The 26988-nt window shown below is 42.6% G+C and overlaps 1 protein-coding gene across 1 annotated transcript in view; it reads left to right on the top strand.

Annotated features, from left to right (window-relative positions):
* Positions 1 to 26015, top strand: part of TRPC7 (transient receptor potential cation channel subfamily C member 7) — a 1554154-nt gene extending 1528139 nt beyond the window's left edge. The window contains exons 11-12 of the mRNA XM_086931521.1: positions 21552 to 21627; positions 25175 to 26015. Coding sequence (XP_086787647.1) covers positions 21552 to 21627; positions 25175 to 25317 — 219 coding nt within the window. The 3' untranslated portion in view covers positions 25318 to 26015. The remainder of the gene's footprint in view (positions 1 to 21551; positions 21628 to 25174) is intronic.
* Positions 26016 to 26988: the final 973 nt, after the last annotated feature.

Genomic DNA, 26988 nt, shown 5'->3' with positions numbered 1-26988 from the left:
AAACAATTGGCTGAAGAAAGCATTGATGAGTTTGTAGCAAGACTGCGCGAGTTATCAATCAAATGTAACTTTGGCCAGATGGCGGACGAATTAATTAGAGACCAGCTAGTTGTCCAAGCCAACAATAGAAAAGTACAAGAACGTTTATGGGCGGCGAAGAACCCAACATTGAAAGATGCCATAGAACTTGCCAAAGTCGTGGAGGAAAGCGAAAAGTGTATGAGGGAATTACAGAACAGTGGTCTGGAAACCAAAGTGGCAGAAATCTCTCATAAGGGTACTTTTAGCGAAAATAGTGACGATGAAGCCACTGCCATTGCAATTGTTAGAAAGAAAGGCTATGTTCTTCAGAAAAAGAATGTACAACAGACATCTTTTAGCAAGAGTAATCAAAAGATGTGTTCTAGGTGTGGTAGTTTTTCTCATTCTTCGGATGGGAAATTTTGTTTCGCAAACAACAAAGAGTGTCTACGTTGTGGTAAGACGGGACACTTTGCTAAAATGTGTAGGAATAAGAATAATTCAAGAGTTACAGTTGTTAATGAATGTGATGATTTGAGACGTGACGTTAACAAAATCTTAGTTCTGACTGACACAGTGTGCGCGTGTGATAACCAGAGGGGTAATCCTTTTAAACATGATTTTGTTGTTGATGGGAAAGTCATTACACTCATGGTTGATACAGGTTCCAAGTGGACCATAATTCCCACTTCATTGATGAAGAGTGTGTGGGGCGAAAGAGCTTTGAAGACGTGCAACATTTTCCCGTCTGGTTACCAGGGTGAGAAGATTGACATGCTAGGATTCTTTGAAGCTGAAATTGACTTCAAAGGCAGATCAGCTTATGGAAAAATATATATATCAGCAGATGGACCAGCAATCTTAGGCCGTCATCATCAATATGATCTACACATTGTAGTTGATCCTAGGTCCGATAATCCTATTTCCATTGTTGAGACCTCATCCTTGGAGGATATTTTGGCCAGATATAAAAATGTTTTTAGGGACCAGTTGGGTGAACTTATTGGCTACTCACATCGCATAATTCTTAAGGAGGGCAGTTCACCTGTGCAACACAGGGTAAGGAGGGTGCCTTTTGCTTTACGAGACGAACTTAGGGCTACCCTTGAGGAAATGCTCCAAGGGGGTATCATTGAACCCATCGAAGCATCTCCTTGGATTTCGCCTGTTGTGATCTCGCAGAAACCGGACAACAAGATCAGGTTCTGTGTGGATCTTCGTTCCCTAAATAAGTGTGTTGTAGCCGATGTATTTCCCCTACCAAACATCGGTGAATTGGTGTCAACCCTTAGAGGGGCAAGATTCTTCAGTAAGTTGGACCTTAAACACGCCTACCATCAAATTTGTCTGGATGATAACTCAAAGCATTTAACTGCTTTTATCACCAGTGAAGGCACATTCCAATTCACTAGGCTACCCTTTGGGCTAGTGTCAGCCGCTAGCGTATTCCAGAGACTTGTCTCTGAAGTTTTTAAGGGTCTTGATAAGGTGCTGTATTTTCAAGACGATATCTTGATTTATGGTAATTCTCTACAAGAACACAACAAAATCTTACAAGATGTGTTACTTAGGGTGGATGAGGCTGGTTTAACTTTAAGAAAAGAGAAATGTGCCTTTCTGTTGAAAGAGATAGAGTATTTAGGATTTTGTTTGTCAGAAGAAGGCATTAAACCTAAGAAAAACTTAATTGAAGCCATTGAGCTAGCACCCTCCCCAGTTGATAAAGATCAACTTCGGTCCTTTATGGGCTTGATCGAGTTTTACTCGAAATTTGTAAGAGATTTCTCATCCAAGACTGCTTCCCTGAGATCCTTACTAAAAAAGGTGTCAAGTTTTGTTGGACCACTGAGCATGAATCCTGTTTTAATTTGATCAAAAGGGAACTTAAATCTGCAAATGTCCTCACCCCTTTTGACACTGCTCGGTCCTCCATCCTGATGGTTGACGCCAGTGCCATTGGCCTTGGTGCAGTTCTCTTACAAAGACTTGGTAGCGTTGAGAAAACCATAGCATTCGCGTCTAGGCCTCTGTCCACCTCTGAGTCTAACTACTCGGTAATAGAGCGTGAGGCTCTTGCCGCAGTCTGGGGAACGAGTTACTTTCGAACCTACTTGTGGGGTTACAAGTTTGTTTTACATACAGACCACAAACCTCTTTTAAACGTTCTAGCTCCTGGTGGGGCTGGTAAGGGTTCCCCAAGGTTGGCGAGACTGGCTTCTCGCTTGCAGGACTATCAGTGCGAGATCGAATTTGTTCACGGGTGGAGGAATATCCAAGCGGATTGTCTGTCTAGGCTCCCTATTCCTTCCACTTGTTGTGGTTCTGAGATCAAGTCCGATGATCTTGCGGTTGCTGTAATGGAGGATGTTTTGTTGGTGGGCGGTGGTTCATTTTCCCGTGATGAATGGTCCAAGGGCATGGAGGAAGATCTGACTTTGAAGGCTGTTATCAGTCTTGTTTCTAATGGTACAAGGAGGGAAAGTACTGTTAGTCCTTCTGTCAGACCCTTCCTGAAAATTTTGGATGAACTTTCTTTAGAGGGAAAAGACGTTTTGATGCGAGGTGATCGCTTTGTCCCTCCTGATCTATTAAGAAGGAGGATTCTAGACTTGGCCCATGAGGGACACTTGGGTCAAAGCCTCACTCAACGCCGTGTCAAACAGAACTTTTGGTGGCCCTCTATCGATAACGATGCAGTCGATTGTGTATTGAAGTGTAGTTTCTGCAGGGAAGGCGAGAAGCGCCTCAAAATTTTGGGCTCTCAGTCCACACATAAAATTGTTTTTGAGAATACTCCCTGGCATAGTGTCTGCATAGACTTCATAGGCCCCATGAGTGAGCTACCTACTGATCACCGTTTTGCAATTGTTCTAATCGATTGTTTTTCAAAATGGCTGTGTGTACAATTTGTAAAAGAGATCACTACTGATGCCACCATTAAGTTTTTGAAGGGTATTTTTATCAACGAGGGGTATCCTTCTGTCCTTATTTCAGACAATGGGACTCAACTCACGTCCTCGAAAATGACTTCTTTTGTTAATGATTGTGGCATCAGGCATCAGAAGACTAGTCTTTACAACCCACAGGGTAATGGCCTTTGTGAAAGGGTGAATCGCCTTGTTAAGGGCGTGATTCAGATGTTTGTAGAGACTGGCTGCTTTTCAGATGAGCGTGTCCAGGAACTGGTCTGGGCTTACCGTTCCACACCTCATAAGAGTGGTGAAAAGTCTCCTTTTGAACTAATGCGTGGTCGCACACCAGTAAGTAAATTGACCCCTGCTTGGTTGAAGAGCTCTGGTGGCGATGTCCCCTTAATTCATGACGGCACCCCCTTGCCCATCTCTGTGGGTGACCTGGTTAAGGTTAAGCCGGGGAGACTTGCTAAGGGTCTTAGCAAGTTTAGGGGTCCCTACCGAGTCAAGAAGGTTTTTCCTCACTTCATTGTCTTGGCCAATGGTGAAAGTTGGAATTACCGGAGGGTAGCACTCTACCAGAAACATAAAGATTCTTCTTCTGATGACCTGTTTCCTGCTCAGCTTGATGGTTGTAATGGTTATTTACTGTCCTCTGGTGGTCCTTCTTCTCCCATCCCCTTGCCAACTGGACGGGGGGAGGTGGGTGGTGGCGATGCCTCCACCTCTTTATGTACATATCATAGTAGTCCTGTGGTTGATTCCGCTCCTACCTCTCTTGTTCCTGCTTCTGTACCTCGTGCTCCTGCTCCTTCTTCCTCTTCCTTAGTTGATGTCGGTTTGAGGAGCTCTCGCTCCCATCGCCCACCCATGTACTTGAATGACTATGTGCATTAGTGTTCCTTTCCTTTTTTCCTGTGTTTTCTTTCCTTGCAAAGGGGGGAGATATGTTGTACAGTGCTTTGCTTCTTCCTTGGGCCAGCACTCTAGATCTCTCCTTGTGTTCTGGGTTCTGGAGTTCTCCTTCGCCCTGTTGGCAGTTGGAGCTCTGGTTGGACGGGGAGCTGACCTACTTATCTCTGTGCTGCATTAAAGCTTTCATACAGCTTACCTGTCCCTGTGGTCTGCACAATGCAGGGCTCAGCCTTTCAAACGTTTGTTTCGGACAATTTTTGGTGGGCTTGTTTATAATTCACACACTACCAAGAGTTATTATTTGAGACAAGATGAAGATGAGTTGGTAAAGGCTGTCAATAAATTAAGCTACATGAGTGTGGAAAGGCATTAAGATGCACTGTTTGGTGCAGGCTATACTATGTCATGTGACTGAGTCTGTTTTCCCCAAAATGAATGCTCCCTAGTAAAGACGCAGCATATGAATCACTCCTAAACCATTATGCATTCATTTTTCACCCTCCTCTGCAACAATGCTTGCCTTGATGTTGTCCCATCTGGCTCTCACCAAGGCCATGAAAGGCATGGCCTCTAGACTGCTCCTGAATAATCCATCTCCGAAACATGGTTCCTTTGCTGATGTGTGCCACATTTTTCTCTTTTCTTATCTGTCCCCCTCTAGGGACTTTCCTGTAGACATGCTTATGGAGCCCTGGAGCTTAGTTCTTGGCAACGTCATTCTAGTGCTGTAAGTGTAGTACTCCCATATGTGGGCCCTAGGCTTGCTATGCCTCTGGAACCAAGCGGCCCCCGACTTATGGTGATGAGTCCCAATCAGGAGCAGCACCAGTCTTGGGTTGCTTGTGTTCTGGTTTAGGGGGGACCTGGCCTGGCAGTTTAGGATGGACTGGTCCTATTTGAGCTTGGTCAAGACTGATTTGCTTATGGCTGGGCCAAAACTGGTGCGAAACTGTCATGGACTGGGATGCGGCCCAAGTAATTACCTGTGGCTGAAAATAATTTAGGCATTCCATCCATCACATTTTTGTTTTTTTAACTTGTTTATATATGTTGATTAAATATAGGTGTCATTGGTTACCTTTTTTATAAGTCCCAGCCATAATACTCCCTTAAATGTCAGGCAATTTTACATCGTTCTTAGGGGTGCAAATAGGTGCCCAGGAACTTTTATGCGACATCTCAAAGAGGGCAGCTACACACATAATTTCTCTCTGCACAGATGACATGATACTGTTTATGTGTGATATTTATACAGCCCTGCTCCCCGTGGTGTACACCATAGAGGAATTCTGGAGGCTTTTTGGGCTAACAGTTAATTAAATAATTGTTAGTATTTCCCTTCTGCAATGCCATCCTAGAACGCACAATCCATCTGGGGAGGGGGATCTTAACAGGTTCTCCACACACGTTTCATTATATGCAAATCCAAATCCCTCATGCATAGGTAGATCTGCTGGAGAGTAATCTGGGGAATGCTATAAGATTGTTATGGTCATATGTCTCCTTTTAGATCCCTCTCCCATTGTCAGTGGCAGGCCGTACAGTGTTGTCTAAAATGGTAATGCTCCCCCACCCCCCCCCCATTACTTTGCCGACCTTCTAATATTGATCCATTCCTGAAAATTCAGTGAGTTGGACATCCTTGTAAATTATCTAATTTAAGGCATGGGTAGGAAATGCATAGCAATTTCCAAAACTTAAACCTCCAACCTCGGCATGGGAGCCCCGAGTTCTCGAACTATAATATTTCAACACAACTGGAATGGGCGGCATACTGGTTGACTGGATACAACCACTTGGAGACTGACCTTATGCAATCTCAGATCTGGGAGGGAGTCCTTCATTGTCCTGGCTCCAATAGTCCTGGTCACCCAATCACTTCTGCTCACTACTGCTATGGGCTGCTTAAAATGCTGTTATTCTCGCAGTAAATCAACAAAGCCCTACGCCCTGGACTTGCCACTTAAGGGAATCCCCACTAGGCATGGCACCATCATGTCCAGGTTGCTGTCAGCATGAGACAGAGTAGGTATTGGCATGATGGTGGACTTGTTCTCTGGTGGCTTGCTCCTAAGCTTCCATGAATTGCTGGATCAACGGGGCTGCAAAGCAGCAGTTTTCTTTTATATGGCCCATAGGAAAGTAGGATCTGCTTTCATGGTCACCCCCACTTTTTGCTGGTGTCATGTTTTTCTGACTAGTCTGACTGGGAGTCTGCTAATCAGGACCCCAGTCTTGGTGCTTCTTCCCTAAATGTGATATGGTGAGTACTTAGGTACACCCCAGATTGGCTACTGGGGTACCCTTGTAAGTCCCTAGTCTATAGTACTAAGGTACCCAGGGCATAGGTACCCCCAAGGGTCTCCCATGGGCTGAAGTATGTGTTATGCCACCTATGAGAGACCACTCAAATTGTGACACCAGGCCTGCCATTGCAACCTGTGTGAGCTTGTGCTACCACCATTTATGATAGATATAGGTTTCCCTATATCTGAGGTCACTACACTTAAAACCTACCAGTCGACCCTAAGGCAGGCCTTTCAATATAGAAGGCAGAGTGCTGGGTCCTAATTTTGAGGGTGCCCCTGTATGAGTGGGTCACCCCTATCCTGCTCCCCCCAGTCGTTGTTGCGCACTGCACTTGCTCGCTACACACCACATGGGGGTGGTCTCAATTTTACTTTATTCTCTCTGATTCACTACTCGTGTCTATTTTTGGTGCTCTCTGTAAGAATGTCTATGGGTACACATATGACTGGGTGGGTAACCTGGTGCTCCTTAAGGTCATCATCTACTATTTACTGTGCTTTGAAAGTTGATACAATTAAATATGTAATGAAAAATGTGCTGTAAAATGCACCATTTTGGTCTGTCTGTTTTCCAAAATTTTCTTGGAGACAGAACCCCCCCAAACCCCCGTAGTTGTGATCAGTCTCACTTGCTGCGCTTGCTCGTGACGTGCTGGACGGGGGCTGGTCCGGCTATAATTGCCAGGGCTGCTTTCAGTTCCCAGTCTGGCCCTGGTGGGTGAGCATTTACAAAACAAAAGAATAAATATATGCTAGGTTTCCACGACTCACTCAGTCTTTTGTCATCTATACCTTTTGTGAAAATGAATGGTGTACGTCCCTTTCATCCTCTCCAGCCTTCAGCATGATTTCATTGTTCAATACCTGGTCTGCTGTATCTGTGATTTCTATAATCTGTATAAATGCAGAGCACATTGCTGTCCTCTCTGATCACGTATGACCAATACACAATAGGTGAAACCTGAGCCAGGTCTGATCCCTCTGACCCTCTTCACTGATTTCTGACGGATGCCACAGTGGCTTGGCTGGCAGGCTTCAAAATGAAGGGAGAATTTTTTGATGCTAATGTTGGCCTACATCACTAGGAGAAATTTCCCACAGGTAGAGTTTTATATCTAAGCCTTCTCATTCTTTGATTTAAAATTACAGCTTCTCTCATTTACCTATAGAGGAGCACGGAGTGATCAGCTGAAGATATGCAGCTTAGAAGCTTACTGCCTCCTGACACACTTTATTGCTGCCAGTTGCTACTCCCCATTCCTCTGAGAAGATGCTGAGCACCCTGCAAAATTTAACCCAAGTACAAATAGAAGGGATGACCAAAATCATGCCTTTAGAGCAGCACACATGGCTCATGACATAGGGCCTTAGTTAGAGTTTGGTAAATGCAGGACTTCCCATAATTAGACTGCATGTTGCCCTACACACATCCCACATCCACATAAATCTAAATAAGGGACAAACTTTCCCAGTGAACTTTTAAAATGTATGGGTAATGAGCATAAATGATGTACAGAGTCCGGATCTTTCATTTAAGTGCAAGTATTGTACTTAAACAATGCATCAACCGTGCATCTTTCATTGGATTTTCCAATAAGCACAATTGCATTAATAATGTCAAACGGTACTAACTTCTATATTTAGCATTCAAGAAATCTCATTTAACTTACTGCTGTCTCCGTGATAGAAACAATTGCTTTATGTTATTTTCAAAATAATCATCACAGAATATTCATTAGTTCTCAAATGTAAATTGGCTTATTTACAGCATGCTTCTATTTAGGATAATTAAGCCAAATTATCATGATACTCTCATCTCTGATTGTTATTGTGATTAAATACATTTTCATGCTTGCACTTTATGTTACTAATATGAACGTTGCATTTGCTAATCAAGTGGAGTCTAGCGAGAGAATGATAAGCAGATTCCCAGGACTGATTTTTTTTTTTTAGTTTAGATACAAAGTCAACAACGTTAAATTATGGCCTTACCATTTACCATTTAAATATTTAAAATAAGCACACTTTCACTTTGTTTCACTAAATTTAGACTTAAAAAGGACCTCATTTACAAAAAAATGATGCAGAACAGAGCCCCAAGTCATTTTGTTGCGCCAAGCTGCAACGTTTTAAAAGCACAGGGATGCGTTATATTAACCACATTACCAGACATCCATGTGCTTTCCCCTGCGCTGGTGCACGAATGGCTGCCGTACGCCAGCACAGGCTCCCTTGTATCATGGTGCAAGGGTGCCTGCATAGTGGGGATGATTATTTTTGCGCAGGAAGTGACACCTTTCTGCACAAAGTCAATAATTGATGGCATTTTCCTCTTCCTGTGCATGCTGCATAATGTAGCACACATGGAAAGAAGGAAAAACGAGGGGAAATAAAAGTAATTCTCCTCATTGTGCCACTCCTACGCCTCTCTTGGGAAGCAGTAGGATTCTGATGCATTTCCAGCTTTACAAAACTTTGTAAATCTGGTAATATGTCACGTTCCATGGATGTTGCGTGGGAACACCCACAGCAAAACCCATGTAATGCCTCTTCCATGCACAGTAATGTATGAAAGGGGCCTATATTTACAAAGCCATGAAAAATCACACAGGGTGACTTTACATGGCCTTGTAAATTTGAGCCGGCACACCGCACCGTCACTGTGTCAAAAAAAAAGTGACACACTGGTGTCGTAATGGCCTTGTAAATTAAGCCCTAAGAGTAAAGTGAAGTGGTATTATAGTTAACATAGTGTCGCTACCGAGTTCAATACACTGTATATGGAGGTGTATGAGTTTTAATAATTTAAAGTGTTGCATAAAATAGAAATTTATGGTATACCTATACATTTAGAATTTCTCATGTTTGTGTATAGAAAGCATAAATAAAGTTATAGCAATTTAAAGGAGTGGCGTAAAAGATACATTTAATGTTTAACTATAACTTTATAATTTCTAATGTGTGTGTGTAGTGTAAGTGCGGTTTGTAAATAACTAATTAATACAGTTTTCGTAACTATATCTACGCTTTAACCCTTTTTTTCTATTGACGGATGATTTAAAGTTTTATGGTGATTGGTTGGAGGGGGGCTAAAACAGACGGAGGTCTCAAAACACGTTTTTGAGCCAATGCATTTTCCACAGATGTTTTAAGGCACTAAAACTTAGGCGCTCATTATGATGGCGGAGGGCCCGCCCATGACAGCCTGTCGGTGGCGGGACCTCCGCATCGGAATGAAGTTTTCCACCCGCCAGATGACTATGGCAGGAGGACAGGTAACGGTTGGAAAGACCGACCACCAAGGTCCCGACAGGCGGTCTTTCTCCGACCGCCTGTCAGACCTCCCCCGAATGCCAGCATTGCGGAGTGCCAGCAATGCACCGCAGTAGGGATTATAATATCCCTTTCCGCTGGTCGTTCTGCGGTGGGCAACCTGCCACAAAACAGCTGGCGGAAACAGATTTGGGGGGCCCTAGTGGGCCCCCTCAATCCCTGGGGCTGGGGCAAGGGCACTGGGGGGCACCTATGGGGCCTGCCACATAGTGCAGAGATATGCAAGTTCCTCTCTTTTTGTATTGCTGCGGGAGCTGCTGACTGCATCTCCCCGTCGCAATGCAAAAAATCGGGCCTGTGATCGCCGCGGTGGCAGTGGCATCATAATGCCGTTGGTGGGTAGGCCGCCTCATAGTCGGCGGTCCCACTACCGCAACGATGTCGGTCGGTCAAAAGTCCAACCTCTATCGTAATGACCCCCTCAGTGATATCTAAGGCAGTGATAAGTCTGCTAAATTTACCAAGAAACCATGAAATTACAGCTATATTTTACCGTACATGCTGAAGACAAGGCTGCACATGGTTGGGTAACGGCTACCTTTACAAAAGAAAAAGGTAGCCATGTTGCTTTGCCCAAAATGTAGCTGTGGTCTGGGTTAGATTCGTAGATATAGGCAAGCAGTAAGTTTTACATTTTTTCCCCACATGTTACCACTTAATTAAAATGGTAACAAGTAAAGGAAAAATAATAATATTTTTCCATATATTTGTTTTGAAAAGATATGGAGTACTGCAGTACTACCATGGAATTATCTCTGTAATTAAAAAAACTAAAACGAAATTAAATATGTAAAATAAATTTAAAAAACACTGTATTGTACTATGTATCACAAATATACCACTTTTTTACAGATTTAATTCTCTACAGAAGAGTCTACAGAGTTCCTTGGAAATCTCTACTAATTACCCCACTACTTAGAATACATTTTTAAAAGAAAATGTGTTCCAACATTAAAAATACAATGATACAATGTACTACTCTATATTTTACTGCTATAGTATACTACAATGTATTTTTAATTATTGGGTTCTTTTTGTTTTGCTTCTGCAACTATTGCTGTATTTTCTAGGTAGTAGTGCAGTACACCGTAAAATATATTAGCCCTCTGCACTACTTTAGATACGTGGAAACTGCCAGTAAACAAAACTCCCCTCTCTCTCCAATAGGTTGATTAATAAATCACAAGGGTTAACATGACACTTTTATTGCTTCCTGAAAATGGCTGAATATAAAAGGAACTTTGTAGAGCTTTTAAAACTACTACACTGCTACATAACCAGTCCCACTTACAAAACCTGCTCAAGACCCTTCCAGCCTTCTGGGGAAATGCTGTCCTGTTGCTCGGTGCCCGATGCCCGGTACAACTTTTCCTGCTTTGTTTGTGTTCAAAACAGATAATGTCTTGTTGGCCAGTCCACCAGCACTCACTGACTGGCATGCACATGCTGTTGGCACACAGATGCAGTGTTCAACATAAAACATTGGCAATTCATGTGTTATTCACATTACCTAAACGATGACTAGACCTCTAGAGGGGTTGAACCTGAAATGTGGGCATTTGAAAGTCATGTGTCACCTTCAAAAACAGATATTCTTGTCGTACTTTACTTGCTGCTTCTGTTAAACTTTGCCCCGGGCCCACAGCTTAACGGAGTTACAATGTCTGGCACCACCACAAGGGGAGTCAAAGATTGGAGACTCTAGGCGATGTGACAACTCAGACAGTCGCACTCTCACACAAAATCACCAGCCTCATGGCCCACCAGAGGTCCAACTTCTTGACTCATTTATAGAGTGACAATTAAGTGAAGCAAGTCACTCACTGTCAAGTCCCAAACTTTTGTTGATTCTAGTCAGTCACTCTAGAGTCTTGACAACCAGCATCCACGCAACAGGCAAGAGTCCGACTTGGCTTTCACTGCCATGTGGTGACTGGTCAATCATTTTTGCCAGGGACATCATCATTAATAGTGCTTTCAGGCACTACCAGGTTGACAACCTTGGGACCCGGATGGCAGTCCTAAACATAGTAGTCTACATACAGCACCAGGTACCATGTCCTCAGCTAGGGTATGGTGCACCAAGTGCTCACTTACATGCTTCTAGCTGCAGCATGTATTGTTAGTCACCGTCTAACCATGCCCAGCCATGCTGCACATGCTGCATGTTCATTCTCTCAGCTTCCTTGCCCAGGCCAGCAGTTAATACATACATTGTATCAAAAAAAAGGACTGTGCTGCCTGGCGCAGGAGCATCATAGCAACGAGTTAGATTACTTTTTTCCCCACCCAGGCCCAGCTTTCAGGCCATTATGATGTCTCTGCAGGCAGAGCTTAAGCACAGCAGTGCAATCAAGCGTTGCTCATACTGTGGCTGATTTTATACCACCAGAGCACTTGTCACAGATGACAAACAGCCAGGTGGCAGGGGTGATAATGGGGGGCTTAGGGGTTGCAGTTACGACCCCTGGAGACCCCTATTTGATGTCCATGCTCTTGTTATTATAAATTGGCACCATTAAAAAATATATATATTGCAGACATGCCTGTCTATTAGAAGCTTCATAAGTATGTTTGGTTCTTGTAGTTAAAAATTAAACACTGATCATTTTTTTATTCCATACTTACATTATGTCTAAAGTTTGGTTTAGTTGCTTTTAGCCATTTTATTTTCCACTTTCAAATGAATTTGCTTTTTGGACAATTGTTCTACCTGCTCTGGGCAAACAGCAAATTTTGTTGCTAATTCCTCTTGTGTACAGATTTGCCCCCAACTCAGATTTACATTTTCTGCTTGTGATTTTACCACTGATAAATCTGAGTGTTTCACCATGCTAATATATTTTTTTGGGGGGGAGAATATACAAAGTAGAAAAATATAGATTCATAAGCAATTTTACATATAAATATAACTAACATCTGATTACGCAAGAGCTTGTTATTCAGTAGTTCATAGATATTTTACAATGCAGAAATAGAAAATTAAAAATCTTCAATCCTGGATCAGTTGTTTCCTGTCACAAGATCTAAAAACCATCATTCAGCCTATCTCCTTACATAGCAGATTGCTTTATAATCATTTCTTCATAGGAGCCCATATTCCCCCACCTCTTCTGCTTGCATCACAGGCTTTACATTTATATAGTGATTTCTTGAGGTGATATATAGCCTCCAAACGACCTAGACAGGCTTGAAATTGAGGAGGGTCCGCATCTTTCCAATGAGTAGCAAAGAGAAGTCGAGTTACAGCTATTGAGATGAAAACAGATCTGCTCTATGATGGTCACATTGTACCTTCTCATCGCATCCTAGCAACAATAGGGTTGGAGTTATAATAATTATACTGCCTATAGCTACTGTCAGAAATGCCTCTATTTGTTTTATCAGTGGATTCAATTTCTCGCAGCCATAAAACATGTGAAATATATCGTCTGGCCTTTGATCGCATCGGGACATTTATCATCCTCTCTTCCCCCCACCAATGTAATTTTGAGGGAGTAGAGATCGTATATCATATAATAATGTTGGGATTTCAAGTTAGCTGCGAGGAATGTCCCGTTAGCTAAGACTAATGAGCTAAACAAATCGATGTCAGGATCTCCGATTTTCGTAGCCCATTTCATTTTTACTGCCTCGAGGTCATCAGGCAGTGATGCTTTTAATTCTTGTCTGGGTCTGAGAAATGATCTCTATTGAAGAATTCCTATGTACGGAGAGTCCCTCCTCCTTAATTTAATTTAAAGAGCTGGTAACTGTCTGTATTTAAAATATGTTGCAGCAGCTATACCGTACCTTTGCTTTAACTCAAGGAAGGACAGACTTTGGTTAATTAAATAAAGATCCCCCAGCATCAAGATTCCCTTTTCCTCCCATTGCCTAGCCAATTTATTGTACATTGTTGTAGGAAAAAGGGGAGATCGCCACAATGGCGTGTATCTGTTATATTTAGGTATTTTCATGAGCCCTACCATTCTTTTCCATATTTTCCAGATTGCTATTACCACCTTAAATTTTGTTTTTTTATAAATGCTGGCCTCTATCTGTCGAAGAAGTACTCCCTGTGCATTTATTCCTATTGCTAGCTCATATACCAAGGGGAGGTCCCCATCTGCATTGTATTGTCTGTTTCCCGTGCCTGGTGAGATCACAAAAGCCATTTGCTGTAAGTAGCTTGCATAGTAATAGTATTTGAGATTGAGGGCAGACCATCCTCCTCGATCTTGTGGTAGTGTTAAAAATTTGAAGGAGCGATGAATTTTAGAATATTTCCAAACAAAATTGCTAAAAATGATATCTATTTTTTTTAAAATAAATCTTCAATTTCTAGTGGGATAGACCTAAACCTATATAGGACTCTGGGAAGCATAACTCTTCAATATGTTGCATCGCCCAATAAGTGATAAATGAAGTCTATCTAGACTACATAGATCCGTGCTGATCTCACTGATCATGGGTAACATTTTTATTTTCCAGATGGTCTCTACGTTGCTGCCAATCTTGATACCAAAACAGATGACCTCATTTAATCTTCAAGGGTCATTACATGGGGTTTCAGAGTTGCAACAAATCTGGGTTTTCCCTGTATTCAACAGGTAGCCTAATGTTCATCCATATTCACTAGCTAATTTCTGAATTTGAGGAATTGCATTTTCTGGGTCCGTAGTTACCACTGCCAGATCATCGGCATAGACCATAATCTTTGTGTCGTACCCTTTACAGTTAACTGGTGCAAATATCCGATCTTGAAGGATTTGCTTGATAAAAATATCAATATACAGAGCAATTAATATTGGCGAATCAGGACAGCCATGTCTTGTCCCTCTTGCAATGTCAATAGAAATTGATTCTTGACCCATTATGTTTAGTCTTGCGTAAGGTCTATAATACATTGCCTGTATGGCTGTCAAGAAACCAGGCCCAAATCCTCTATGTACCTTAGTCGCCCAAAGACACTGCCATGATACGTGATCAAATGCCTTCTCGGCATCTAGGAGGATCATAGCCATCTTCTCACTGGTTGTTTCAGTTATATCAAATAGGGCTATAGCATGCCTGATGTGATCTGTTGTGCCTCTTGTTGGTATAAAGCCATGTTGCCATGGTTAGACTAGATGGGCTATGATCCCCCCCTAACCGAGTCGCTAAGATTTTTGAGTATAGTTTGGTGTTGACGTTCATGAGGGATATTGGTCTGAGGCAACGAAGCCTGGATTGTTTGCAGTCTCTTAACCACCCCGGATTTATCTCTACTGATGACGGATATTATCCAGAAACGCGAGCCATGTCTCGCGTCTAGAGACAACAGATACTAGCACCTGCTTGCACCAACTTGGTGTTATACCCACGAATTTTATCCTGAGGTGTATGAACTGCATTGACCACAATGCGAAGGGGCGACCCGGTTAAGAGGTCAGGAGTGTGCTCCCTCCCTGTTTCCTGTTTCTGGGGCTCCCTCGAGCCTCCTTGGCTGACGAGCCGTAGGCGATGCACCTCCGCGCCGGAGAGGCAACGAAGCCTGGATTGTTTGCAGCCTCTTAACCACCCCAGATATATCTCTACTGATGACGGATATTATCCAGAAACGCGAGCCATGTCTTGCGTCTAGAGACAACAGATACTAGCACCTGCTTGCACCAACTTGGTGTTATACCCACGAATTTTATCCTGAGGTGTATGAACTGCATTGACCACAATGCGAAGGGGCGACCCAGTTAAGAGGTCAGGAGTGTGCTCCCTCCCTGTTTCCTGTTTCTGGGGCTCCCTTGAGCCTCCTTGGCTGACGAGCCGTAGGCGATGCACCTCCGCGCCCGAGAGGCAACGAAGCCTGGATTTATTGCAGCCTCCTAACCACCCCAGATTTATCTCTACTGATGACGGATATTATTCAGAAACGCAAGCCATGTCTCGCGTCTAGAGACAACAGATACTAGCACCTGCTTGCACCAACTTGGTGTTATACCCACGAATTTTATCCTGAGGTGTATGAACTGCATTGACCACAATGCGAAGGGGCGACCCGGTTAAGAGGTCAGGAGTGTGCTCCCTCCCTGTTTCCTGTTTCTGGGGCTCCCTCGAGCCTCCTTGGCTGACGAGCCGTAGGCGATGCACCTCCGCGCCCGAGAGGCAACGAAGCCTGGATTGTTTGCAGCCTCTTAACCACCCCGGATTTATCTCTACTGATGACGGATATTATCCAGAAACGCGAGCCATGTCTCGCGTCTAGAGACAACAGATACTAGCACCTGCTTGCACCAACTTGGTGTTATACCCACAAATTTTATCCTGAGGTGTATGAACTGCATTGACCACAATGCGAAGGGGCGACCCGGTTAAGAGGTCAGGAGTGTGCTCCCTCCCTGTTTCCTGTTTCTGGGGCTCCCTCGAGCCTCCTTGGCTGACGAGCCGTAGGCGATGCACCTCCGCGCCCGAGAGGCAACGAATCCTGGATTGTTTGCAGCCTCTTAACCACCCCGGATTTATCTCTACTGATGACGGATATTATCCAGAAACGAGAGCCATGTCTCGCGTCTAGAGACAACAGATACTAGCACCTGCTTGCACCAACTTGGTGTTATACCCACAAATTTTATCCTGAGGTGTATGAACTGCATTGACCACAATGCGAAGGGGCAACCCGGTTAGGAGGTCAGGAGTGTGCTCCCTCCCTGTTTCCTGTTTCTGGGGCTCCCTTGAGCCTCCTTGGCTGACGAGCCGTAGGCGATGCACCTCCGCGCCCGAGAGGCAACGAAGCCTGGATTGTTTGCAGCCTCTTAACCACCCCGGATTTATCTCTACTGATGACGGATATTATCCAGAAACGCGAGCTATGTCTCGCGTCTAGAGACAACAGATACTAGCACCTGCTTGCACCAACTTGGTGTTATACCCACGAATTTTATCCTGAGGTGTATGAACTGCATTGACCACAATGCGAAGGGGTGACCCGGTTAAGAGGTCAGGAGTGTGCTCCCTCCCTGTTTCCTGTTTCTGGGGCTCCCTCGAGCCTCCTTGGCTGACGAGCCGTAGGCGATGCACCTCCGCGCCCGAGAGGCAACGAAGCCTGGATTGTTTACAGCCTCTTAACCACCCCGGATTTATCTCTACTGATGACGGATATTATCCAGAAACGCGAGCCATGTCTTGCGTCTAGAGACAACAGATACTAGCACCTGCTTGCACCAACTTGGTGTTATACCCACGAAATTTATCCTGAGGTGTATGAACTGCATTGACCACAATGCGAAGGGGCGACCCGGTTAAGAGGTCAGGAGTGTGCTCCCTCCCTGTTTCCTGTTTCTGGGGCTCCCTCGAGCCTCCTTGGCTAACGAGCCGTAGGCGATGCACCTCCGCGCTCGAGAGGCAACGAAGCCTGGATTGTTTGCAGCCTCTTAACCACCCCGGATTTATCTCTACTGATGACGGATATTATCCAGAAACGCGAGCCATGTCTCGCGTCTAGAGACAACAGATACTAGCACCTGCTTGCACCAACTTGGTGTTATACCCACAAATTTTATCCTGAGGTGTATGAACTGCATTGACCACAATGCGAAGGGGCGACCCGGTTAAGAGGTCAGGAGTGTGCTCCCTCCCTGTTTCCTGTTTTCTGGGGCTCCCTCGAGCCTCCTTGGCTGACGAGCCGTAGGCGATGCACCTCCGCGCCCGAGAGGCAACGAAGCCTGGATTGTTTGCAGCCTCTTAACCACCCCGGATTTATCTCTACTGATGACGGATATTATCCAGAAACGCGAGCCATGTCTCGCGTCTAGAGACAACAGATACTAGCACCTGCTTGCACCAACTTGGTGTTATACCCACGAATTTTATCCTGAGGTGTATGAACTGCATTGACCACAATGCGAAGGGGCGACCCGGTTAAGAGGTCAGGAGTGTGCTCCCTCCCTGTTTCCTGTTTCTGGGGCTCCCTCGAGCCTCCTTGGCTGACGAGCCGTAGGCGATGCACCTCCGCGCCCGAGAGGCAACGAAGCCTGGATTGTTTGCAGCCTCTTAACCACCCCGGATTTATCTCTACTGATGACGGATATTATCCAGAAACGCGAGCCATGTCTTGCGTCTAGAGACAACAGATACTAGCACCTGCTTGCACCAACTTGGTGTTATACCCACGAATTTTATCCTGAGGTGTATGAACTGCATTGACCACAATGCGAAGGGGCGACCCGGTTAAGAGGTCAGGAGTGTGCTCCCTCCCTGTTTCCTGTTTCTGGGGCTCCCTCGAGCCTCCTTGGCTGACGAGCCGTAGGCGATGCACCTCCGCGCCCGAGAGGCAACAAAGCCTGGATTGTTTGCAGCCTCTTAACCACCCCGGATTTATCTCTACTGATGACGGATATTATCCAGAAACGCGAGCCATGTCTCGCGTCTAGAGACAACAGATACTAGCACCTGCTTGCACCAACTTGGTGTTATACCCACGAATTTTATCCTGAGGTGTATGAACTGCATTGACCACAATGCGAAGGGGCGACCCGGTTAAGAGGTCAGGAGTGTGCTCCCTCCCTGTTTCCTGTTTCTGGGGCTCCCTCAAGCCTCCTTGGCTGACGAGCCGTAGGCGATGCACCTCCGCGCCCGAGAGGCAACGAAGCCTGGATTGTTTGCAGCCTCTTAACCACCCCAGATTTATCTCTACTGATGACGGATATTATCCAGAAACGCGAGCCATGTCTCGCGTCTAGAGACAACAGATACTCGCACCTGCTTGCACCAACTTGGTGTTATACCCACGAATTTTATCCTGAGGTGTATGAACTGCATTGACCACAATGCGAAGGGGCGACCCGGTTAAGAGGTCAGGAGTGTGCTCCCTCCCTGTTTCCTGTTTCTGGGGCTCCCTCGAGCCTCCTTGGCTGACGAGCCGTAGGCAATGCACCTCCGCGCCCGAGAGGCAACGAAGCCTGGATTGTTTGCAGCCTCTTAACCACCCCGGATTTATCTCTACTGATGACGGATATTATCCAGAAACGCGAGCCATGTCTCGCATCTAGAGACAACAGATACTAGCACCTGCTTGCACCAACTTGGTGTTATACCCACGAATTTTATCCTGAGGTGTATGAACTGCATTGACCACAATGCGAAGGGGCGACCCGGTTAAGAGGTCAGGAGTGTGCTCCCTCCCTGTTTCCTGTTTCTGGGGCTCCCTCGAGCCTCCTTGGCTGACGAGCCGTAGGCGATGCACCTCCGCGCCCGAGAGGCAACGAAGCCTGGATTGTTTGCAGCCTCTTAACCACCCCGGATTTATCTCTACTGATGACGGATATTATCCAGAAACGCGAGCCATGTCTCGCGTCTAGAGACAACAGATACTAGCACCTGCTTGCACCAACTTGGTGTTATACCCACGAATTTTATCCTGAGGTGTATGAACTGCATTGACCACAATGCGAAGGGGCGACCCGGTTAAGAGGTCAGGAGTGTGCTCCCTCCCTGTTTCCTGTTTCTGGGTTTCCCTCGTGCCTCCTTGGCTGACGAGCCGTAGGCGATGCACCTCCGCGCCTAGAGGCAATGAAGCCTGGATTGTTTGCAGCCTCTTAACCACCCCGGATTTATCTCTACTGATGACGGATATTATCCAGAAACCCGAGCCATGTCTCGCGTCTAGAGACAACAGATACTAGCACCTGCTCGCACCAACTTGGTGTTATACCCACGAATTTTATCCTGAGGTGTATGAACTGCATTGACCACAATGCGAAGGGGCGACCCAGGTAAGAGGTCAGGAGTGTGCTCCCTCCCTGTTTCCCATTGGTCTGTATGATGCAGGATTGTCGGCGGGTTTCCCTTTTTTTTAAAAAGACCACAATATCATATCTTCTCCTTGCCAAGAATCAGGAGGGGTCCAGTTATACTGTATTCAATGTAACAGATCTAAAAGTATCAGAGCTATTTCCTCTTGAATTGCTTTATATAATTCGAATAGAATTCTATCAGGACCTGCCGCTTTTACCTGAAGCCATGGATAAACAACCGACAAACTGCATTTTCCAAATGGAGCACAAAAAATGTAATTTCTCGAATAACTTGTCTAAGTAAAAAACATGCATTGGACTAACCATCTAATCTATTACATCATGACCACAAAAACATAATTTCAGGATTCGCTACTGCAACCATGGGGCTTTGGTGCAACATTATATCACTATAAATCACACAGAAGATGATGTGTACTGGTCAGTACAATATGTAGTCAAATGGGGACAAAGAGGAGAACAAATGTATGATTTTAAATATACATGAGGCGAGGCTGATAGAAAAGTGTAAAGGAGCAGTGACAGGGCTAAATGATGCAGATGACATATAGGCGTAGATCTCCTAAATTCGACCTTTGGCAATTAGCATGGGAGGCTTCAGTGCACATTTTGGACTCATTCCTTTTCAGTAACTGGCTCTGTAAGCTGTTTACAGGGCTTATCTAAAGTGCAAATGTTTGTTTGCTTTCTGTTTCCACACTCCTTGTCTACACTAAGCAAATGTTGCCTTTTTATGTACATTACAGCATAACAATTAATTGCATGAACCAAATTACATTCTATCCCTGCTTACATTATATATTGCATTTCTAGATACTTCCTACTCAGTGCAGGCTTTTAATTGAAAGTGGGAGCATTTTTGTCATTTGATTATTTCCAGGATTCAAAATATAAAATAGTTTTTTTTCCATTTACAGTGTTGCATGTCAGTTTTGTTGCCAAGCTACCGGAGGGTGAGAAGGGGTTATCTAAGAGTGTGTCCCTCTGTTCCCTGGCTTGCAGCAAGGGTCCCTATTTGGACTAAGGTACCTACCTCAGCCAAATAGAGACCCCCAGTTCTAACAGTTGGGTTTATGACTACATGTTTGTTGCCTACATTGGTTCAAGAAAGACTCAGACACATGCATGGTGGTTTCACAAGGTTTTACTCACCTGTGTTGTTGTTTCTGACAGTAATGATTTTTCATGAATGCTTTATTAGGTATAATGACTGCAGATGGTTGCAATGCTCTAGCAATTATAATAATTGCAGTTGAACTATGGTTACTAAAGTCAGTGATACAATGATATACTATAGCATGTAATTCTGATCTTTAACATGGTAAAATTGTTAAGACCAAGAGACCTGCTAGATGTAAAGTTACACCTTCCTCTATAGCTATGTGCTATAATGTACAAGACGAGGTTACTGTGATTTATTTGTGTCATGGTCTTTAGGGGTCAAATGTAATATCATCCAAGGTGTTTTCACCAGCCTTGTGCATATTTGTTAATTTCTGCATAATAGTAATTAGTGTGTGTAATAAATGTACTTTTCCTATTCTAAAGAAAAAGCACAGACTAGACAATCATTTATTAAGTTCTATTATTGTGTACCAGTGAATAGTGAATACTAGCCCACCCTACCTCCCCTAAGTAGGCCATGGACGGCTCTGATTTCCTACCCAGAAAGAGTCAAGCGCTACAATAGAGTGTTTGGTTCCCAGTGAGTGGGTAATTGTTCATACCTCACAATTAATGGATCATTTCCTCACACTAAGAATTAGTCTCAGGTGAATTTAATGAATTTGGGTCTTTTTTGCAAACATATAGTGATATATATAAAATCCCATATTTTAGAGTGAACCATGAAATATGCATAATATTTCACAGGTCCATTTGAAATATGGAAAATATGTCAAGGCTTTCTGTGAAACGGGTTTCATCATCATAATGACAGCACCAAACTGCACTGCGTAGTATAACCATTGTGCACTGATCAATCAAATTTCTATTCCTTACGTGAGCTTTCTAATTCCATTCAGTGGCCATTGATGACTAAGCTTTGCCAAGAAAAATCTGTTACTTCAACAGTGAGAATGATCTTTATTAACAAAAACAAAATCTGTTTTTCTTACATCTCTAAATTTTAAATAGTTAAGATTTAAATGACATACTTTATCAGATGTTTGCAGAAAATGTAATTGCTTTCTTGCCCAAAAATGTTGCTTGATCCTTTTATTCAAGATTGCCCTTTGAATTAGAAAAATTTCTTAAATATCATCTCATCATCTTAAATATTTTTCTTTTAGAAAATTATGAAGCGTCTTATCAAGAGATACGTCCTGAAGGCGCAAGTTGACAGAGAGAGCGATGAAGTCAATGAAGGCAAGTGCTAATATTGTGTTTTTTTCCCTTGTTTCCAAATATCTTTAGCAGGGTTATAGGTGAACATGGATTCTTGGATTAATCTCTGGCAATCTTCACTAAACAGATAATGTGAGGAAGTTTCTGCCCAGAAAACTGGTTTCATGTTAGGTATATACAAATACAGTTTATGTTAAAGATCATTTCCCTAGCAATCGTACTTTTCTTTACTTTTGTAACTCCTTCCACCAAGTGAGAGCACAAGTACTCTCATGCTAGCCATTGTGTGACCAATCCTTTTATAAAGTCCCCATTTGCATATTAGCATTCAGAAAAAAAGAATACCTTGAAACTAAGAGAATTTAGAAAAACAATCAATTGTGTAATATGTGCTGCCTTTGTGGATCAGAGGTGTAGAACGTGCAAAGCACTGTGCACGTAAATTCTTAGCAGTGGATTTATAAGTTCCCAGTAGAAATCATGGTAAGTAATGGTTATGTAGGAAAGAATGGTAGATTGGAAGTAGTAATCAGTCACTGTAATAGAGTTTGAATATGTGAGACAGTTTGAAATTGAATCCTGTCTTCCAGTAATTTATTTATACTGTTATCTGCAAATGTAATTATGTGGATCTAACCCTTTGTGCCATCTAACAAAGTAACTACTTTATTAAGGATTGCGGGGCACAAATGGTAGTCTGGGAAATTCTTCGGACTGGACCAGACAGAACTGGTTCAGTACTAGAAATATACTTGCCAGATATGGTAGTGTCCGCATTCATTAAATCAACAACAATTTCAAAAAACTGTTCTGAACTTGCCAACCCAAATTGTGCCGAAAATAATTAACTTTTCATTTACCGCGAGATATGTGTGTCAGAAAATGTACAAATTATTGTGTGAAAAATAAGAGGCTAATGCAAATGGTCCAAGTTAGTCTAGGCTTGTTTCATAGAACAACGTTTGTAAATCACTGGCAAGGATGGTATTTAAAAGTGATTGTGTTTTATCAGTCTAATGTGCATTTTCAGTAAGTGAATTTAAGCTGTTGTAAATTTGTTTCAAGATAATGGCTAAGGGCCAGTCTTTCATTATTACTTTTACAGTGAGCCATGTGAAAAAGAATTAAGAAAACACATTGTAATTCAGAATGTTCAAAGACAGATCTGCATCTAATATTAGAAGCACACAATTATAATTTTGACTGATACATTGATCACCTGTAGGCTATCAACTTTGTATTTGTGCAAAACTTCAGATACAAAAGATTTATGAGAGAACGTTTCTCCAAACACATTTTCTGGAAAAAAAAGATTTTTATGTTTTTCTTCTAAAAATGTATTCTTGTGGTGTACTTCACAAATTAAAATACAAATACAGCCACCAAATTCATCAAATTGGCAACATTGTTGAAGTTAGGAGCTTCATAACAAACTTCATGAATTGGTGAAGTCCAACACACCGAGGTACACCAAATCTGTTCAATAACACCATACCGTGACCAGTTCTAATTTGAATTATATAGCTTCATGCATCAGCCAAGACTTTATGATTATGGTTGGTTTTCACTACAGATCTTTTCATAGTGGTCCCACTTGGTGTGTATTTTTTTATTATTAACGCCAAAGTGGCAATAATTCTGTAAACAATATTTAGGACTCTTTTTAACTATTAGGTCAGACGGTATTTTTTTTTACAGTAATCCAATACCATAGCACAAGTCTAAATAAAGAGAGTCCTTATTGTGGAATTAATATACCCGCAATTGTGAGAAGGAGTATTAACCCTGAAATTAGAATTTGTCATTTACTAATAATTTAGCTTTTACTAATGGGGAATAACTTGCATAAAGCGTGATCCAACAGTTTTGCTGCACTAAATGGTGGTAACGTGGCACAGAACTACCTATGTATTTGTACCATGTTTAAAAGTGCGGTGATACCACATTTCACTCCGTATGATAGGCAAAACATGCACTGGCCAGATATTTGCAAATATTTTCACAGACTTCCCTTTGCAGTAGGTCTGTATGTGCTGTTTAGCAAGAGATAGCTGTTCATAATATTACATAATGGCCCTCAGTTACACCTGAGTTGAGGTAAAGCCTCTGGCAAGGCCAGGTTGCAGCCTGAGATTGAGGGTCAGAGGTGATGAAGATCAGCATGGCAGGGCACACAATGCAGGCGTGGCCAGTGCAGGTAAGAGCTGTGGGGCGGGGGCAATGTGAGGGGGATTCTACATATGACGATGAGAGAAACTTAAATTTAAAAAAAGTAAACCATGTTTTTTTATTTGTTTCCCTAGTCGTCTTATGTTGAATTCTTCCGCACCCCCCACCCGCCCCACAGCTCTTACCTCCACAGCCAGCTCCTGACACAATGTGATACTTATATACCTATTCCCCCTAGTAGTCTGGTGGAAATCACACCGTTTGAAGGTACTGGGCCCTAGAGAATCCATGGGGATTCTCTCACTGATACCTTAATGCATAGGTATTATCTCCAAGAGAGGCCATGGGTATTCCTCAGGCAGCTGTGATCCCAAAGCATACTGATCATTTCAAGAAGTACCTTCCCAAAGGCAACCATCTCCAGAAATAAAGGGAATCCTAGGTTTTACTTTCGTCAGAGGATGGTTGTATATCTCAGAGTAAACCTTAGCATAACCAGGTGCAAGAGTTACAGGAAGTTTGGGCTTCCCCAAATTCTGTGGAATTGCAAATTGGTGGCTCCCACAAGTTAAGAGCTTGTACACCCAGCCCAAGCCTGAGAACAATACTTGTGCCCAGCGAGTCATTTCAAACTCGGATGGCAATGCTACCACCAGGTCCTGTTATTCCAGGAATTTGGTGGGCCGCTGGAAATGGAGAGGTAGGGACCACACTATTTGGTTGGTGCAATTAATGCTCCACCAGTGTCTCGTAGTTGGTGTTTGAGGGTCATGGTACATTGTCGCTGCCAAGTCTAAATGAGGACAGATAATATTTACCAGGAAATAGAGGTAGTTACTATCCAGCCACATGTGTAATGTAAGGCAATACACTGTGTATTGCTATAGGTTTCCATAGAGCCACTTTAAACATCATGAATCTGGAGAAAACAGGAATGCTTCGAAATGCCAGTGGCATTTTGCCGTATTGTATAAAATTATAGTGTTGTTAACCAATGAATGTACATTTTAGTTTGTATCTTGTGACTGTTGTTTATTGGCAGTGACACTTTTTTATGCAGAACTTTACATTTTTCTTTTTCTTTCCAATCACAACATGTACAATAGTAGACATTATTTCAGCAGAATGTACAGTCTTAAGCAAAGCAGGGACATTATAAGTTGTACTAAATATATATATGTTATACATATATATGTAAATATATATATATAGCTGTATGTATGTATATATATATATATATATATATGCATACATGTACATATATATATATACATTTATTTATATACATTTTTATACACACATATATACGTACATGCAGATATGTATAGGCAAACTGTACAATCAAAGTAAAGACAATTTTTTTCCTTTTACTGAGAATTTGATATTTCTTGTCTTCCAGGTGAACTTAAAGAAATCAAGCAAGATATTTCCAGTCTCCGTTATGAACTACTAGAGGAAAAATCACAAACGACTGGGGAGTTATCAGATCTAATACAGCAGCTCAGTGATAAATTTGGCAAAAACCTAAACGAACAGGATTAATTTACTTCAAAAGGAATAAAGGCTTGAAATGTTTGGATATATCAGCCAGCATCTCAGTGGAGCAAGATTCAGGCTGTAATGGGAGGCCTATGAAGCATGATACAACATGGGTGAAAAACTGTAACAACTAGCCCGAGCAGCACGTTGTATAATGTATATGTTCCTTCACACTTGCACTATCAATGATGACAGAGAGAGGCTGTGGGATAAGAGGTCCTTCCATGGACACAGGCAGATCGCAAGCAGGTAATTGTGAAAGGGTTGTTCTTTAGCACTGTGTAAAGCTCATGACCAAATCCTGTAACACTCGCAAGGAAGGTGGCCTCTCATTGGTTTTCTCTTTCTACAAAGAGGCTGTACTATTACTATTCCCACAATTGTCTATCAGATTCTGCAAAAAATGAGGAAGAACACAGACAATCTCCAGACTGAACATGAGGGACAGGGTTATTAAGTTGTAAACAATCACAGATGCCTAACGGTACAAATGTTGTTGAAATGCAAAAGCCATGCCCAGCATGCAGAGCTGCAATGATGGGAAGTATGGATGAAAACTACTTCAAGCACACTTTGATTTCTCTTATAAATTGACAATGATGCTTAAGATAAATCACAACTATAAACTATTCATATGTTAAGGTATTTGAAAAGGACACATTATTGAAAAAAGGTCTCTAACCAGTTCTGAAGTGCCAGGCAAGAACACAGATAGCCTAATAGAATAATAGTTATATTTGTAATCCAAAAATGTACTGTAGTTAGAACTGTTTAGAGCAATCAAATACAAATGTATTTTTACCTTTAATAAAAGCTTTCTTGTTAAAGAAATTTGTGTGGCATAATATTGTCTGACACAAGGGCAGGATCTTCCTAGATGTGACAGTATTTTGTTTTAAGAATAACATAATAAATCTACACTGAATTTTGACATCAATTCACATCAAATTAAATGTGTTCATATGAATATTTTCGCTCATTGTAAGGTCAATGTATCGTTGTTTTCACATTCACGCCGAACATTCACCTTGAAGGAGGTGAGGATTGTTTGACTTTCTCATACTTTTTGCAGTGGAATGCTTTTTGTTCATTGCTAAAGTTTATAGACAACAACATCAACAATGCTCTCTCGACCGACCATGCTGTACTAGATTGTTTACCCTAAAAGCAACCTTGTTTTTGGCTCCAATATTTAATTCAGCCATCGAAGTACAGTCAGGTCAACATACAATTTGCATGTTACATTTAATGCTACAAAACTGGAAATGATAAAACAATTTTAAATGATTAATATCAATAATACATTAACCAAATGTTCGATCATTTTGCATGGATAATTAATTTGGTTCCCCAATAATTAAACAATCATTGACAAGGCTAATAGATTTTACCAGCGGAACCTATTGCTATGGGGATTATCGTTGCTGTTTGACTGAGACTGTGAATATATGCTCGGCTGTCTTTGTATGTATAGATGTTAGTTTATACGTGTCTTTGTGTGTCTTGTATATGTATGTGTGTGGATACTCATCAGTTTTTGTAAAGATTCCTGAGTATTTGTGAGCATCTATTTATTTTCCACCTGCTTGTCTATCTGTAATGCTGCATATGTGAATTTGACTGTTTCTGTATGTCTGCCTGTAAGTGAATGATTGCATTTCTCCGCTTCTTTCT

The sequence above is a fragment of the Lissotriton vulgaris genome, chromosome 7 (genome assembly GCF_964263255.1).
Source record: "Lissotriton vulgaris chromosome 7, aLisVul1.2, whole genome shotgun sequence".
Lineage (NCBI taxonomy): Eukaryota > Metazoa > Chordata > Amphibia > Caudata > Salamandridae > Lissotriton > Lissotriton vulgaris.
This window is presented reverse-complemented; position numbering and strand designations above follow the sequence as displayed.